The sequence below is a fragment of the Phaenicophaeus curvirostris genome, chromosome 13 (genome assembly GCF_032191515.1).
Source record: "Phaenicophaeus curvirostris isolate KB17595 chromosome 13, BPBGC_Pcur_1.0, whole genome shotgun sequence".
Taxonomy (NCBI): Eukaryota; Metazoa; Chordata; class Aves; order Cuculiformes; family Cuculidae; genus Phaenicophaeus; species Phaenicophaeus curvirostris.
Window position 1 is genome coordinate 2751740 of NC_091404.1, and position 14235 is coordinate 2765974.

Sequence of the window (14235 nt, forward strand, 5' to 3'; positions counted from 1 at the left end):
GGCAGCTTAGCTGTGCATCACCAGCTTTGTCGTGGCTAATGGCACTTCTGCAGCTTCTGAGGTGAAGCTTTTGGGATGAACATATCTCTGTCCTGTTGCCTTTCTGAGACGCTGTGTAGTGATGAATAACGCAATCCACTGGGAGTAAGTTCTGTAATTTGCACCTTAATTCTTTCTTGGCCTGGAAACTCCAGTGCCCCAGACTAAGAGGTGATGTTAGTTTTAAGATAAGTGTTAGTTTTAAGATACACAAGTTCAACGTGAGTCAGCAGCCTGCACTTCCAGTACAGAAACCAACCACATCCTGGGCTGCATCCCAAGCAGCAGGACCAGCAGGGAGGGAGGAGATTCTGCCCCTCTGCTCTGCTCTGGTGAGACAAACCTGGAGCCCTGTGTCCAGTTCTGGAGTCCTCAGCAAAGGAAGGACATGGAGCTGTTGGAGGAAGTCCAGAGGAGGCCACGGAGATGATCCAAGGGCTGGAGAACCTCCTGTACGAGGACAGGCTGAGAGAGTTGGGGTTGTTCAGCCTGCAGAAGAGAAGGCTGTGGGGAGACCTTAGAGCAGCTTCCAGTACTGAAAGGGGCTCCAGGAAAGCTGGGGAGGGGCTCTTCATCAGGGAGGGCAGGGATGGGATGAGGGGAACTGATTTTTAGCTGCAAGAGGGGAGATTGAGATGAGATCTTAGGGAGAAATATTTTCCTGTGAGGGTGGGGAGGCCCTGGCCCAGGTTGCCCAGAGCAGGGGTGACTGCCCCATCCCTGGAGGGGTTCAAGGCCAGGTTGGATGGGGCTTTGGAGCCCCTGATCCAGTGGGAGGTGTCCCTGCCCATGGCAGGGGGTGGAACTGGATAGGCATTAAGGTCCCTTCCAACAGCAACCATTCTGTGATTCTAGGATATTATCAAATCATCAAGCTCCCTTCCCTTCCTCAGGGCAATTACAGTTTTATCTTTCCTCTCTGCAAAAACTCCTCAGTTGCTCACGTGAACTCAGTTTGCCTAGAGTCCACCAGCCTGCTTCACAGGAGATAAATCCTTTCCTTTCCAGTTTCAATAAGGACAGGCTTCGTGGGTACAACAACTCCAGATTTGGCATTCCTGACATTTCAGCCAAGTCCTTGTTATCCACGACTGTGTTTCAAGGTTCTGGATTAGTTACCCCATGGACATACGGATGCTTAGGATGTCTGTGCAGCTCAGCACTGTGCTGTACGTCCTCACTGCGTCCCTTAGCTCAGGATTCATTGCTCCACAGCAGCCACTTGCCCCTCACTAGCCATGCTCAGAGCCTAATTTATATGTATTTTGTAATATCAGTCTGTCTTATCTGTGTTATCCTGCACCATAGATGATTGAGAGGTAACTCTACAGTCTTTTTCCCAGACCTGCAGTGGTCTGTACACGGTGCTTTGATGTTATCTGGTACGGCATTAACTGCTGCAGTGAGCAGTTGAGCTGGGCTGGTGCTTTATTAATGCTGGAAACGTCGTGTGATGATCCTGACTGCTGCCCCACTCACACTGCACGTTGCAGACTCAGCCCAGACAGATGCAACTGGCATCAATTAAAGCAAAGCTTTGGCCCTGTGATCACAGGAAGGGCTTCCAGTACAGCTCTAGGTCTTTAAGGCAGTTAAAGCCATCATTTAGGGATGCGAGATGTCCCTTCTAGCATCAGAAGCTAGGATTTGCACAGATACTTTAGGTTTAGATCTCGGAAGTGTATGTAGACATTTGTTTTCCGCGTGCTGTATTGAGGGATTGGTGCTGACAGCCTGTGCTGGCCCCGACTCAGCGAGGCGCTGGGAGCTGCTTTGCCCGTGTTTGACAAAAGGTGCTGTTTTCCCTGGAGCACTTTAAACTTGGAATCCCAGAACCGATCTCATCATTTATCTGAGTTAAAAGATGATGGTTAGTGGGTTATTTGTAATTAATGTACATGAAAGATATGTCATCAGGCAACGAAAGACTTAATGTGTCCGGTACGCAAAAGGGATTGGAAAGCAATTATGGTGACATATGCACCATCAAAGCAGAGAGTTTGCCCGTGCTCCAGCACCAATTAAAAACCACATGGGCAGCGCTTTGCTGGGGTAGCTCTGTCATCTTACTGGGCTTTTAGAATCATAGAATCATAGAATCATAGAATAACCAGGTTGGAAGAGACCCACCAGATCATGGAGTCCAACCATTCCTATCAAACACCCTCAGTATGTCCCTCAGCAACTTGTCCACCCATGCCTTAAACACCTCCAGGGAAGGTGAATCAAACACCTCCCTGGGCAGCCTCTGCAAGTGCCCAATGACCCTTTCTGTGAATGATTTTTTTCCTTATGTCCTTATTTTTCCTTATGTCCAGCCTAAATCTCCCCTGGTGGAGCTTGAGGCCATTCCCCCTTGTCCTGTCCCCTGTCACTCATGAGAAGAGGCCAGCTCCCTCCTCTCCACAACCTCCTTTCAGGTAGTTGTAGAGAGCAATGAGGTCTCCCTTCAGCCTCCTCTTCTCCAGGCTAAACACCCCCAGCTCTCTCAGCCGCTCCTCATAAGGCCTGTTTTCCAGCCCCTTCACCAGCTTCATTGCTCTTCTCTGGACTCGCTCCAGAGTCTCAACATCCTTCTTGTGGTGAGGGGCCCAGAACTGAACACAGTGTTCGAGGAGCGGTCTCACCAGTGCCGAGTCCAGAGGGAGAATATCCTCCGTGTACCTGCTGGTCACACCATTTCTGATCCAAGCCAAGATGCCATTGGCCTTCTTGGCCACCTGGGCCACTGCTGGCTCATGTTCACTCGCTGTCAACCAACATGCCCAGGTCCTTCTCCTCCAGGCAGCTTTCTAGACAGACTTTTCCTAGTCTGGAGCTGCTCAGGGTTGTTGTGCCCCAAGTGCAGGACCCGGCATTTGCCCTTGTTAAACCTCATCCCATTGGTCTCAGCCCAGCGGTCCAGCCTGTTCAGATCCCTTTGCAGAGCCTCCCTACCCTCCAGCAGATCGACACTTCCACCCAGCTTAGTGTCGTCTGCAAATTTGCTAAGGGTTCCTCATCGGTGCCTGGCTGTTACAGGCACTCGCAGCTCTCCACTTGCTGCACATAGCTCTGTTATTAACAATGGCAACAACATGGACATTAGTTACAATATGGTGGAGAACAAGGCTAATGTCATCCCCTGGAGTCTCCTAATGTGCGATAGATTAGGCGAGGTGATTTCATTTGTCCCAGGCGATATGGTTTGGGAGCAGCCCTGGACAGAAGGACTTGGGCTGCTGGTGGATGAGAAGCTCAACGTGAGCCAGCAACGTGTGCTTGCGGCCCAGAAACCAACCATGTTCTGGGCTGCATCCCAAGCAGTGGGACCAGCAGGGAGGGAGGGGATTCTGCCCCTCTGCTCTGCTCTGGTGAGACCAAACCTGGAGCCCTGCGTCCAGTTCTGGAGTCCTCAGCACAGGAAAGACATGGAGCTGTTGGAGTGAGGCCAGAGGAGGCCACAGAGATGATACAAGGGATGGAGCATGTCCTGTACATGGATAGGCTGAGAGAGTTGGGGTTGTTCAGCCTGGAGAAGAGGGCTCCGTGGAGACTTTAGAGCAGCTTCTAGTACTGAAAGGGGCTCCAGAAAAGCTGGGGAGGGGCTCTTGATCAGGGAGGGCAGGGATGGGATGAGGGGGAACGGTTTTGAGCTGGAAGAGGAAAGATTGAGATGGCATCTTAGGAAGAAATGTTTTGCTGTGAGGATGGGGAGGCCCTGGCCCAGGTTGCCCAGAGCAGTGGTGGTTGCCCCATCCCTGGAGGGGTTCAAGGCCAGGCTGGGTGGGGCTTGGAGCCCCTGATCCAGTGGGAAGTGTCCCTGCCCATGGCAAGGTGGTTGGAACTGGATGGACTTTAAGGTCCCTTCCAACCAAACCATTCCTTGATTCTATGATACCTTTCCAAGAAAATGTAAATCAATGAAAAATACAATAACCCAGACATAATGAACCTTGAAGTGTGTACTGATTCCCCGCTTTTAGATATCTGGATAAAGCTTCCCACCACATGTGAGAGTCTTTCCAGAATACTGGGGTATCAAAGGCTCTCTCACTCCAATCAGCCTCTTTCAGCTGAAATCCAGCCATTTTTTCTCAAACTCATCAAAGGGCTTGAAAGCAGAATGGGAAATTCTTTGCCTCATGCTTAACCTTTGTGTGATTTCACGTCTTCAAGAGAATAAGCAAATCAAGTGGAAATGCCCTCCCATTTTTTTTGTGAATGAGCCGTGTGGCGAATTCACTATGATTTGGCATTATTCAGTTTGTATAATTTCAGATGAGAGGTTTAAAAATAAATACACAGTCAAAAGGGCTTTTGGAAGATGATCCAAGAGTAGAAGTACAACATGATAGGGTGGAGCGACATTGTCTTGCATGCTTCCTTTTTGTCTGCTCTGTCAATGGAGTGAATCTGCCCTACTTGGGAAAACCAGCATAATATTGGATTGAAACATGGGCTGTGGCTTCTGTTGTCTGTGCAGCTCAGGTGATCGTCCCATCAAACCGCTCCCGTGCTCCATATATGCGATTTTCATGAGGGAGACGTACGAGTGGGTCTCAGCAGAGCTACAACCATACTCCTTGGGAGATCTTTAAGATGACAGCTTTGCTATTGCAATAAATGGCCCCATGATTAACAGCCCTATCAATCTGTGTTGGAAGCGTTACCGCTCACGAGGGAGCAATGCAATTAAAACACGGGAGGGTAGAGCAGTGTGAGGTGCCTTTCCTCTGGAAACACGGGAAGCAAAGTGGTGTTCTCATTTGGCTGGGGGTTGTGGGTTGTTTGTTGTCTCTTGTTCTGCTGGGGTTACTTTGAGCATTGATTTCTTTCCTCTGAATGGCAGCTCTCTATGTATTCTTGTTTGAAGATGTTTTGGCTGCTGCCGTTATGGAAGGGCCTGTTGAATACAATGAGAAATGCTGCTGTTATTGTCCAGTGCTTTTGTGTTGTCTGAATAAAGGACGTGTCTGAACAAGAACAATTTGAACGAATAGCGTCGTCTTACCATGTTTCTCCATCTCCTCCTCACATCTCCCTCTTCCTGCCATCCCACTCCCATGGAGAAGTAGTTTATGTAATGCTGGTTTGATAGGGAACTACCCAGGACCTTTTCTTTTTGCTATTAGAACTCTATTGGTGCATTAATCAAAGATCCAATAGGCAAATACATCCCTGCCTTAAGATTATTTGTATTACCCATAGGCTGTGGTCCTAGAAACTTTGTGGATACTTAGTATGTTCTAAGGAGTTCATAATTTATGATAGGTTTCTTTAGGTGTTTTTGAGAAGGTGGCTCTTCATTAAGCGAATTTTGAACCAGTGAGAAACTCTGCTGGAAACTCAATGCAGAATCTCATGAACTATTGATGATTCTCCCTGGAAGAGGGATGGATAGGTGTTTTCTGACAGAACAGTGTTTTCTGGGACCTAGCCTCAAAGTGACTCACTCCCCTGAAAAGTTTCTTGCTATGTTGTGCCCATTTCAATCTTTAGGGACCAGTAAGTCCCTGATTTCTTTTTCAAGTTGGCCCAAAAGAATCACAGAATGGTTTGGTTTGGAAGGGACCTCAAAGCCCATCCCATCCCATCCTCTGCAATGGGCTCGTTTTATTCCTTCTATGTTTATTTTCCTGCTTACTTTGATGGGGAGAGTTATTTGATCCCTATAGCAGTGCCACAATGCCATGGCCATAGAAAACCCATAAGTTCTGGAGTTGAGCTACCACTTTTAAGCTCCTCTCTTGTGTGCCTTGGAAGCTTTCCCTGTGGCATTAGTGGCAATCCCACCCCTTTGGCTGAGATCTTTGGAAAGTGCAAGGGAAAGAGCAGACACTTAGGATCATTTGCCAGATCAACATTTCCAAGCTTTTATAGAATCACAGAATGTCCTTAGTTGGAAGGGAACAATAAGGACCATCAAGTCCAACTCCTGTCCCTGCACAGGACACCCCAACGTTCACACCATGGGGCTGAGGGCCTTGGCCAAATGCTTCTGGAATATTGTCAGGCTTTGTGACTGCTTCCTGGGAGCTGTTCCAGGGCTCCATCACCCTCTGGGGGAAGGACCTTTTCCCAATGTCCAACCTCACCCTCCCCTGGCACATCTTCCTACCATTTCCTGGCATGAGTAAGGACAATCATAGTTAGGTGAGCTCAGCAGAGGTTTTGCAGTGATGTACCATGATGTGTTTGCCTTCAGCATCCCTGCTGTGTCGTACTGGGGTGTGCCAGGGTCAGGAGCTGTTGCACCCTAGGTGGCATCCTATCCCAGAAGTCATGACTTTCAGAGTCCTCCAAAACTCTTTTGTACTGTTGTTGTTGTTGTCGTTTTACTTTGGCAGTACCTCTCATCTAATTCAGTATTTCCTGTGGCCACATTCCATCCTGAAAATAATGTCAGAGTAGTAGAGAAAGGAAAATCTCTATGAACTTTAAGTAGGACTGTTTCGATTTCTCTCCACTTTACTTGCTATTGTGAAAGCATTCACCTGTTGCACGTGGCTGTTAGGAGTGGCTTAAAGAAGCATCTTTAGAGTGAGATTTGTGACTAAATTATTGGGGGCTCACAGAGTGCTTGGGAAACTTGTTGTGAAATCCCTGGATGCGTGAGATTGGGCCAATACAGTGATCGTACCACATGTTCTTGGTGGGTGTTCCAAGAATGTGTCACCTGTGCATGTAATTAGAGAGAATTGCCTTTCTTCCCGTATTCTTTTCCTCATTAAGTCTATTTATTTTGGTGCTGGGGCTCAGCAGTGGCCCCTCATCTGTCTGTCCAGGTTCTTACTGTTAACTATGATCTGGTGTTTGCTAGGAAATGTAGAGAGACTCATGATGATTCTGGTCCCTCGACCATGTCCAGCATCCTGGTGTTTAATCTGGTCTTCTCCCCAGTGTGAAAATCTCTTCTTCCCCCAGACAGCAAGTGCTTGACAGTGTTCTGAAGTGCCCTGTGAAATGGTAACGATTATTCTCAGGTCTGTTGTTAAGAAATGGTCTGGGGTATTTCTCCTGTGCTGAGGTTGTTACATGGAAAAGCACCAAGGAAGCTTCCTCTTTGGGGTCTTTACTCTGAACAACCAACTGACAGAATAATTGATTTTAGTGGTAACTAGGGCTTTCCCCTGGATGACAAGTGGTATCCAGGGTATGTCAAAACTAAATGTACATTATCATCCGCTGCTCGGTGATCCGGTGGGTCTCTTCCAACCTGGTTATTCTGTGATTCTGTGATTCTGTGATTTCTTCTAGCTACCTCCCTCTTCTTGTGAGTAGGACACGATGGTAGAGAGGCCCTGGCCCAGGTTGCCCAGAGCAGGGGTGGCTGCCCCATCCCTGGAGGTGTTCAAGGCCAGGTTGGATGGGGCTTGATCCCCCTGATCCAGTGGGAGGTGTCCCTGCCCATGGCAAGGGATTGGAACTGGGGGGGCTTTGAGGTCCCTTTCCACCCAAACCATTCCATGATTCTAAATCCCAATTATTGTAAATGTACCAGGACGGCATTTTGTGAATTCTCACATGGGCATGGAATCCGTGCTCACATGCTGAGAATCTGCTGTGTCGGGGACAGTCTGATTTAATATTTGACTCTTCCTATTGTGATTGTTATTGTTAAATCCAGTTCTTTGTGACCCCGTTTTAGTGATGACCACATTGTAGATGGGATGAGTGTAAGTGGTTGGAAATGAAAATTTCTGCATCACCCCATTAAGCACAGAGAAACAGTAATTCCTAGGGCATGATTCACCTCACTTGAAGGTAGGCAACAGAAACAGCAGAGATGAATCAGACTCCAGATGTGTCTCTTTCTCTTCACTGGTTATAAGGGAGGCCAGATGACTGTCTCAGATGCAGTATGGTTGACATCTAAATCTACAGGAGGTAAGACCGTTTCAGTGTCTTTAGCCAAGTATGTGTGACCACAGTGCTAAGACCCAGATTTGAATCCAAGAGCTGTGGACTTACTGGAGTGAAGCGCTCCTACATTGAATTCTCTCAGAAAATAATATTCTAGCCTGACCTTTCTCTAGTTCATCATCTCTCACTGCTGCAGATGTCAGGTTCTGTCTCTGTAACCCTGCCCTGAAAGAGTCAGACAGCTCCACAGATGCAGCAAGATGTCTTGCAAAATAAGTGGAACTGGATCTTTTAATTTTAGGCTCTGACGTTGTCTCAGTGGACCCAGCACCTGCGGTGGCTGGAACGCTCATTCTGCCATCCTGCTGCCGTCCTTTTCTTTACAGGCTGAACTGTCTTTGTATTTAGGAAGGCCAAGGTTTGCTTGAAAGCTTCCTGGCATGTGGATACCTTTCTTGGGCTTAAGAGTATGGACCAGGGCCTGGAAAGGACCAGTGAAAGTAGCCTTCTCTCTTCCGGCACCAGACTTTCTTGGGATGTCTTTCCCCTTGAGCATCAAGAAACATCTTGCAAAGCCACCTTAGATTCTGACATCCCCTGAAAGCATAGAATCAGAATTGGAAAAGACCTCTAAGATCATCAAGTCCAACCATCAACACAGTACCAACATGAATACATAACCATGTCCTGAAGTGCATCATCTACATGGTTTTTGAACCCCTTCAGATATGGAGACTCCACCACTGCCCTGGGCAGCCTCTGACAGTGCTTTACCACTCTTTCAGTGAAGAAATTTTTCCTCTTATCCAATCTAACCCTCCCCTGGTGCAACTTGAGGCCAATTCCTCTCACATCTTCTAGATCTCTCTGTTTACAGGAGAAAAACACTGAGCACTGGCTTTCCTGGCCCCTCTGTGAGTCCCTGCCAGCCCCTGCTGTTGGTCGAACTCTGCTCCTTGGAGCTGGGATTTTGTGCCTCAGGCTTGAAAAGGCACTTTTGCAAAGTAGGCTAGGAGGCTCTGAACGCAATCGCGATGAAGTTTGGTTCCAGTGACGTTTCTGTGGCAATTTGTGCCCAGAACTGCCTGTGTGTGAAGTGACAGCAAAGTCTATGTCAGCTGAAGCAGAAAAAGCCAAAACACGGCTTCTGCGCAATGGCTCCGTTCCTGATTCATCATCAGGGAAAAAAGGACTAAAATACCCAATGGCATTAACAAAAGGAACGAGTGTCAGGCCAACCTGATTTATTTTGTGACAAGAAAACTGATTTTCTAGACAAAGAGTATGTACTCTACCTGGTCTATTTAGATAAGCTAAATGCAGGATCACAGTGAGCCACTGGTGGGAGGCAGCTGGTTAAAAAGGGGAGATACTTTGTATTACTGAAAAATTTCTGTGGCATCGTAATAATTATTCCATGCTGTTTCACAAATCTCAGGTGAGTTCTCTTAGGGAATAGTGTTTACAGTTCTGGTCATCTGTGTTCGTGAAAGATGCAGGCGAAATAAATGCCTAAAACTACTGGTGAAACAGAATCATAGAATAGTTTGGGTTGCAAGGGACCTCAAATACCATCCAGTTCCACCCTCTGCCATGGGCAGGGACACCTCCTACTGGATCAGGGGCTCCAAGCCCCATCCAACCTGGCCTTGAACTCCTCCAGGGATGGGGCAGCCACCACTTCCCTGGGTAACCTGTTCTGGGGCATCACCACTCTTGTAGTGAAGAAACATGTCCCTGTCTGGGTTGAACATTCGGTTGTTGTACTGGAATCAGAAATCAATCTTCATAACTGTTATTTTTCCAGATGGAGCTACTTTTATGCTAAGAGAGGGCCCAGAGCTGGACTAAACTGAGGGTCCAACACCGTCTGGCTTCAGCTACTGGTGGTTTGAATGGGTTGCTCTGGTACCCAGCTCCTGCAGCTCTGTATCAAAAACACAGGTGTGGGAGAAATCCATGATAATGCAGTATATCCCTCTGCAGTATGTTCAGCACATTGATTAGGTCGGTTGCTTGACTTTTCAATGAGAACTTGTCATTTTTGTGCTTTTGTTTTCTGTCTGCTATTGGGTGATCTGGTGAGGCTCATGTGTTGAAGTCTCCTGTACAATATACAGAGAAGCCACATTTCTTTTACATCTGATTTTGAATTAGAAGGGCCAATTTGTCAGAATGGAAGTAGGAAGAGCATTATTTTACTTTATCTATTGCAGGAACAAGAGAGGTCTGCTAACTTGAGACAACTTTGTTGGGAGGATGAAAGTCACCAAGGGTTGCGTTAGGCTCTCTTAGATCATAGAATCATAGAACCATGGAATGGTTTGGGTTGGAAGGGGACTCAAAACCCATCCAGTTCCACCCCTGCCATGGGCAGGGACACCTCCCACTGGATCAGGGGCTCCAAGCCCCATCCAACCTGGCCTTGAACACCTCCAGGGATGGGGCAGCCACCCCTGCTCTGGGCACCCTGGGCCAGGAGCTCCCTGCCCTCACAGGAAAATATTTCTTCCTAAGATCTCATCTCAATCTCCCCTCTTTCAGCTTATGCTGCTTTGTTTACAACTGTCTAATAACTGAAGAGCTGAAACTGCAGCTGTCACAAACGTAAGGAGCTTGATTTCTTAAAGGAAAGTCAGTTTCAGGAAAACGGTTAATCAGGTTCTTTAATCTATTGCCTGAAGGAACTGGAATGTTCTTATATGTTTGTAGTCAGAGCCCTGCAGCAGCACTAGAAGGTTTACTGCAAGTTCTTACTGTGCAGGTAGCTATTAGCAGGCATTTTGGTAAGCCAAACTTATAAAAGAGTTGTTAAGAGCTTTCTAACTATTCCCAGTGCTGCTACAGTTGCATAACTACTGGGACAGGTCATTGTCTTTATGCTTTGTTTTGCTTGTCCAACATGAAAGGATATCTGCAACGGGTAAAGCCTTGCCTGTGAGAGGTCTGTAATGGTTGCAGAGCTGAGCTTCCTTTGTGAGCTGAACTTCTGATTTGGAGGCGAGCCCAAGTGCATATTCAGTGAGTCTCAGACAGCAGAATTAATGAACAAGGTTCACGATGGCTCTGACAAGCTAATAAGCATATTGGTGAAGTCTGTATTTACCAGGGCAGTCTTACCCTTCAGTGCAGAACTCCTGCAGTGGACGAAACATAAACACAATTTATAATTCTGTTCAAAAATGCGTGGCTATCATTCTGAGAAGCTGTGGGTGTCCCAGGCATGGATGAATGGTTTGTCTTGTGGATGCACAAGCATCTGTGTTCAGATGAGTCCTTCCTGGCAATGGTAAGCAGGAGTTTGATATACGTAAAAGCAGGTGGATCACAATGAAAATGAGATTGGGTTGGGTCCCTGCTGTGGTGCTGCTCTAGCTCTAAGGTAACCAGGTGGAGAGATGTTCAGTAGGTGCTGTCAGACACAAGTCTGGCCTCAGTCCAGTTTCCAGTGGGCAGGGATCTGCAACCTGCAGGCTGTCACGGAAGCCAGTGCCAGCCAGTTACTTGTGGGCAGAGTGAGGTTTAAATATGCTGTGGAGCTGGGCTGTGCTCCAGGTCAGGTTGGAAACAGGTCAGCAGGGTACCACGGTGCCTTTCTCATCTGCTTGAAGGTTTCAAAAGCAAGGGATGTCAATACATCACCAGCACTAAGCAAATAGTGAACTCTGTTTAAAAAAAAAAAAAGTGTTCTTCTGAATGTGTTTGCACATTTGGCTTGGGTTTGCACAGGAAGCCACCTGAGCTTCGAGTAGAGATTTGATCCTTTAACCAAGCAGCTTGCTCTGAAATGAAAATCCCTTTGCAGGATGCCATCCCTTGGGTTTTGCCGTTGTTGGGGACTCCCAGCTATACGTTACGCTAACCCGACTGTAGCTGAAAGCCATGTACCTGGGGAGATGTGCATGCTCATACCTACGGCGGTGGCAGAGGAGGTGCTGCTTTTCCCTCATGTAGGACCTGGGAGGTGCTGAGCATCCGCACACAGTGCTTGCTTGCGTGGCATGGGTAGGGGCAGATCTGTAGATGTGATCACCAATGGGATTACATGACTTGATGCGGGGGAAACGTAATGGATTGGAACGGAGGAAAAGGGCTTTACTTTGGCTGAGTGCTTTTTTTTTGCGTGCTGCTGCTGTGCATGTGCTTGTGTTGGGGAACCGAGCTTGTATTGACTGCTGGTTTTCTGTTTTTCAAGCTGATCAGTGGTGGTTCTATTGTAAGTGCTGAGGCAGTATGGGATCACGTCACCATGGCCAACCGGGAGTTGGCGTTTAAAGCAGGAGACGTTATCAAGGTCCTGGATGCTTCCAACAAGGACTGGTGGTGGGGTCAGATCGATGATGAAGAAGGATGGTTTCCCGCCAGCTTTGTGAGGGTGAGTGACTTTTTTCTTTTTACCCCTACAATGAATCACTGCTAATGCTGTTCAGAACGGTCAATAAACTGAAGCGGTTACTGTTTGTTATCATCGATGCTTATTTCCAAGGTGTCTGTTTTCTGTCCAAAAAAAGGCTAGCAAAGCAGATTTCAGAAGAGATGAGAGTGGGAGGCTGGATTAGGTATTTGCTCAACTTTTTATGCTTTTGGGATACAGAGTGGCCTTTGTGTGTCTCAACATGTCATATCCTTTCTCCTTAAGCAGCTCTTTGGGAAACCAGTTAAGTATTGTGTGGGCTAGGAGTAGATTTGCTGGACCCTAAAAGTTCACACTGGCTCCAAGCAACCCCCATTCGGAAGAGCTCTCTGCTGTGCGGGTCGCACAGGGAGGGGTCAGGCCTCCTTTTTCCAAAAGCAGTGCTGCGTTTTGATTGCTCAGCAGTTTTGGATGTAAAATTCCTTCCTTAAGGAGTCCGTGGGCAGCTCTGGTTATTACTGTGAAGGGGACAAGGAACCATTTTGCTTGTTGCAGTTTTTCTGCTGAAGCAGGTTCTGCTGTACCCAGCCACCTCCAGTGGCGATCTGGCCTTTCACAAATAACAAGGACTTGAGCACTTCATTTTTTTTGCTCAGTATGTACTAAGAAAGAAAAGGGATGAGAAGATGCCCTTTTTGCTGTTGTCAGCTCCTGCCACGTTATTCGGCCACTCTTGAGCCTTCCTTGGGCAATCAAGGCATTGCCTTTGACCTTGTGTCCTTTCCCTTTTGCGCAGTGTTTGATAGGTGGGATCAAAGATTTAATTTGTTTAGAAGCTTAGGGTTCAGAAAATGAAGATTTCTTTTGCCTTCTGAAATTCTGTGAAAGACGACTTTTTCCTCTGAGCCTCCCAGGCAAATTGACAAGTTCTGCAGCACTTGAGGGAAAGGCTATTGTCTTGGAAACTCACACTGAAGACCACACCGCATCCCAAGGAGATACTGTGTTCGCTTTGGTTCTCTGTCTCTTCCCTCTTTTGGGTAACCCAGCATCACCAGGATCTCTGATTACACCCCTTCATCTGGGAAAGAGCTGTATGGATTAGGAAAACTGGGTTAAAATGTATGACCTGATGTTTCTTAGTGACGTGCAATCATAGAATCACAGATCATAGAATCATTAAGGTTGGAAAAGCCCTCTCAGCTCATCCAGTCCAACTGTCAGCCCAATCCCACTGTGCCAAATAAACCATGTCCTGAAGCACCACATCTACATGGTTTCTGAGCCCCTGTGGGGGATGGAGACTCCATCAATGACCTGGGAGCCACTGCCAGAGCTTCACCACTCTTTCAGTGAAGAAATTTTTCCTCATATCCAATCTAACCCTTCCCTGGTGCAACATCAGCCCATTTCCTATCATCCTATCACTTGTTACTTTGTTGAAGAGACCAGGACCCACTTCACTATAGCCTCCTTTTAGGTAGTTGTACACAGCAATAAGGTCTCTCCTCAACCTCTACTTCTCCAGGCTAAACAATCCAGACTAAACAATAATGTCCATGGAGGAATCCAGACCTTTATTCACTCCTCCCTCTGCAGAGCACAGTCCTTTTTTCTCCTGTGGTGCTCATGATGCAGCTCTTGTCTCTCTCCTAGTTCTGGCCAGTGCTAAGAGCAAGAGAGCAGTGACTGGAGCTGGTGCCTGGGATCATAGAATCATAGAATAGTTTGGGTTGGAAAGGACCTTAAAGATCATCCAGTTCCAACCCCCCTGCCATGGGCAGGGAAACTTCTCTAGGCAACCTGTCCCAGGGTCTCACCACTCTCATAGCAAAGAAATTCCTCCTTATGTCTAGTCTAAATGTGCCCGTCTCCAGCTTATAGCCATCGCCCCTCATCCTATCACTCCAAGCCTTTGTAAACAGTCCCTCTCCAGCTTTCTTGTAGCCCCTTCGGGTACTGAAAGGTCGCTATAAGGATGCCTGCGTGAAACAGTT

General features: G+C 47.4%; 1 protein-coding gene across 10 annotated transcripts in view; it reads left to right on the forward strand.

Moving 5' to 3' along the window:
* ARHGEF9 (Cdc42 guanine nucleotide exchange factor 9) overlaps positions 1–14235 on the forward strand; it is a 219510-nt gene that overhangs the window by 131713 nt on the left and 73562 nt on the right. For all 10 annotated transcript variants that reach the window (XM_069867770.1, XM_069867771.1, XM_069867772.1 and 7 more), the window contains one exon: positions 12080–12259. In XM_069867770.1, coding sequence (XP_069723871.1) covers positions 12080–12259 — 180 coding nt within the window. The remainder of the gene's footprint in view (positions 1–12079; positions 12260–14235) is intronic.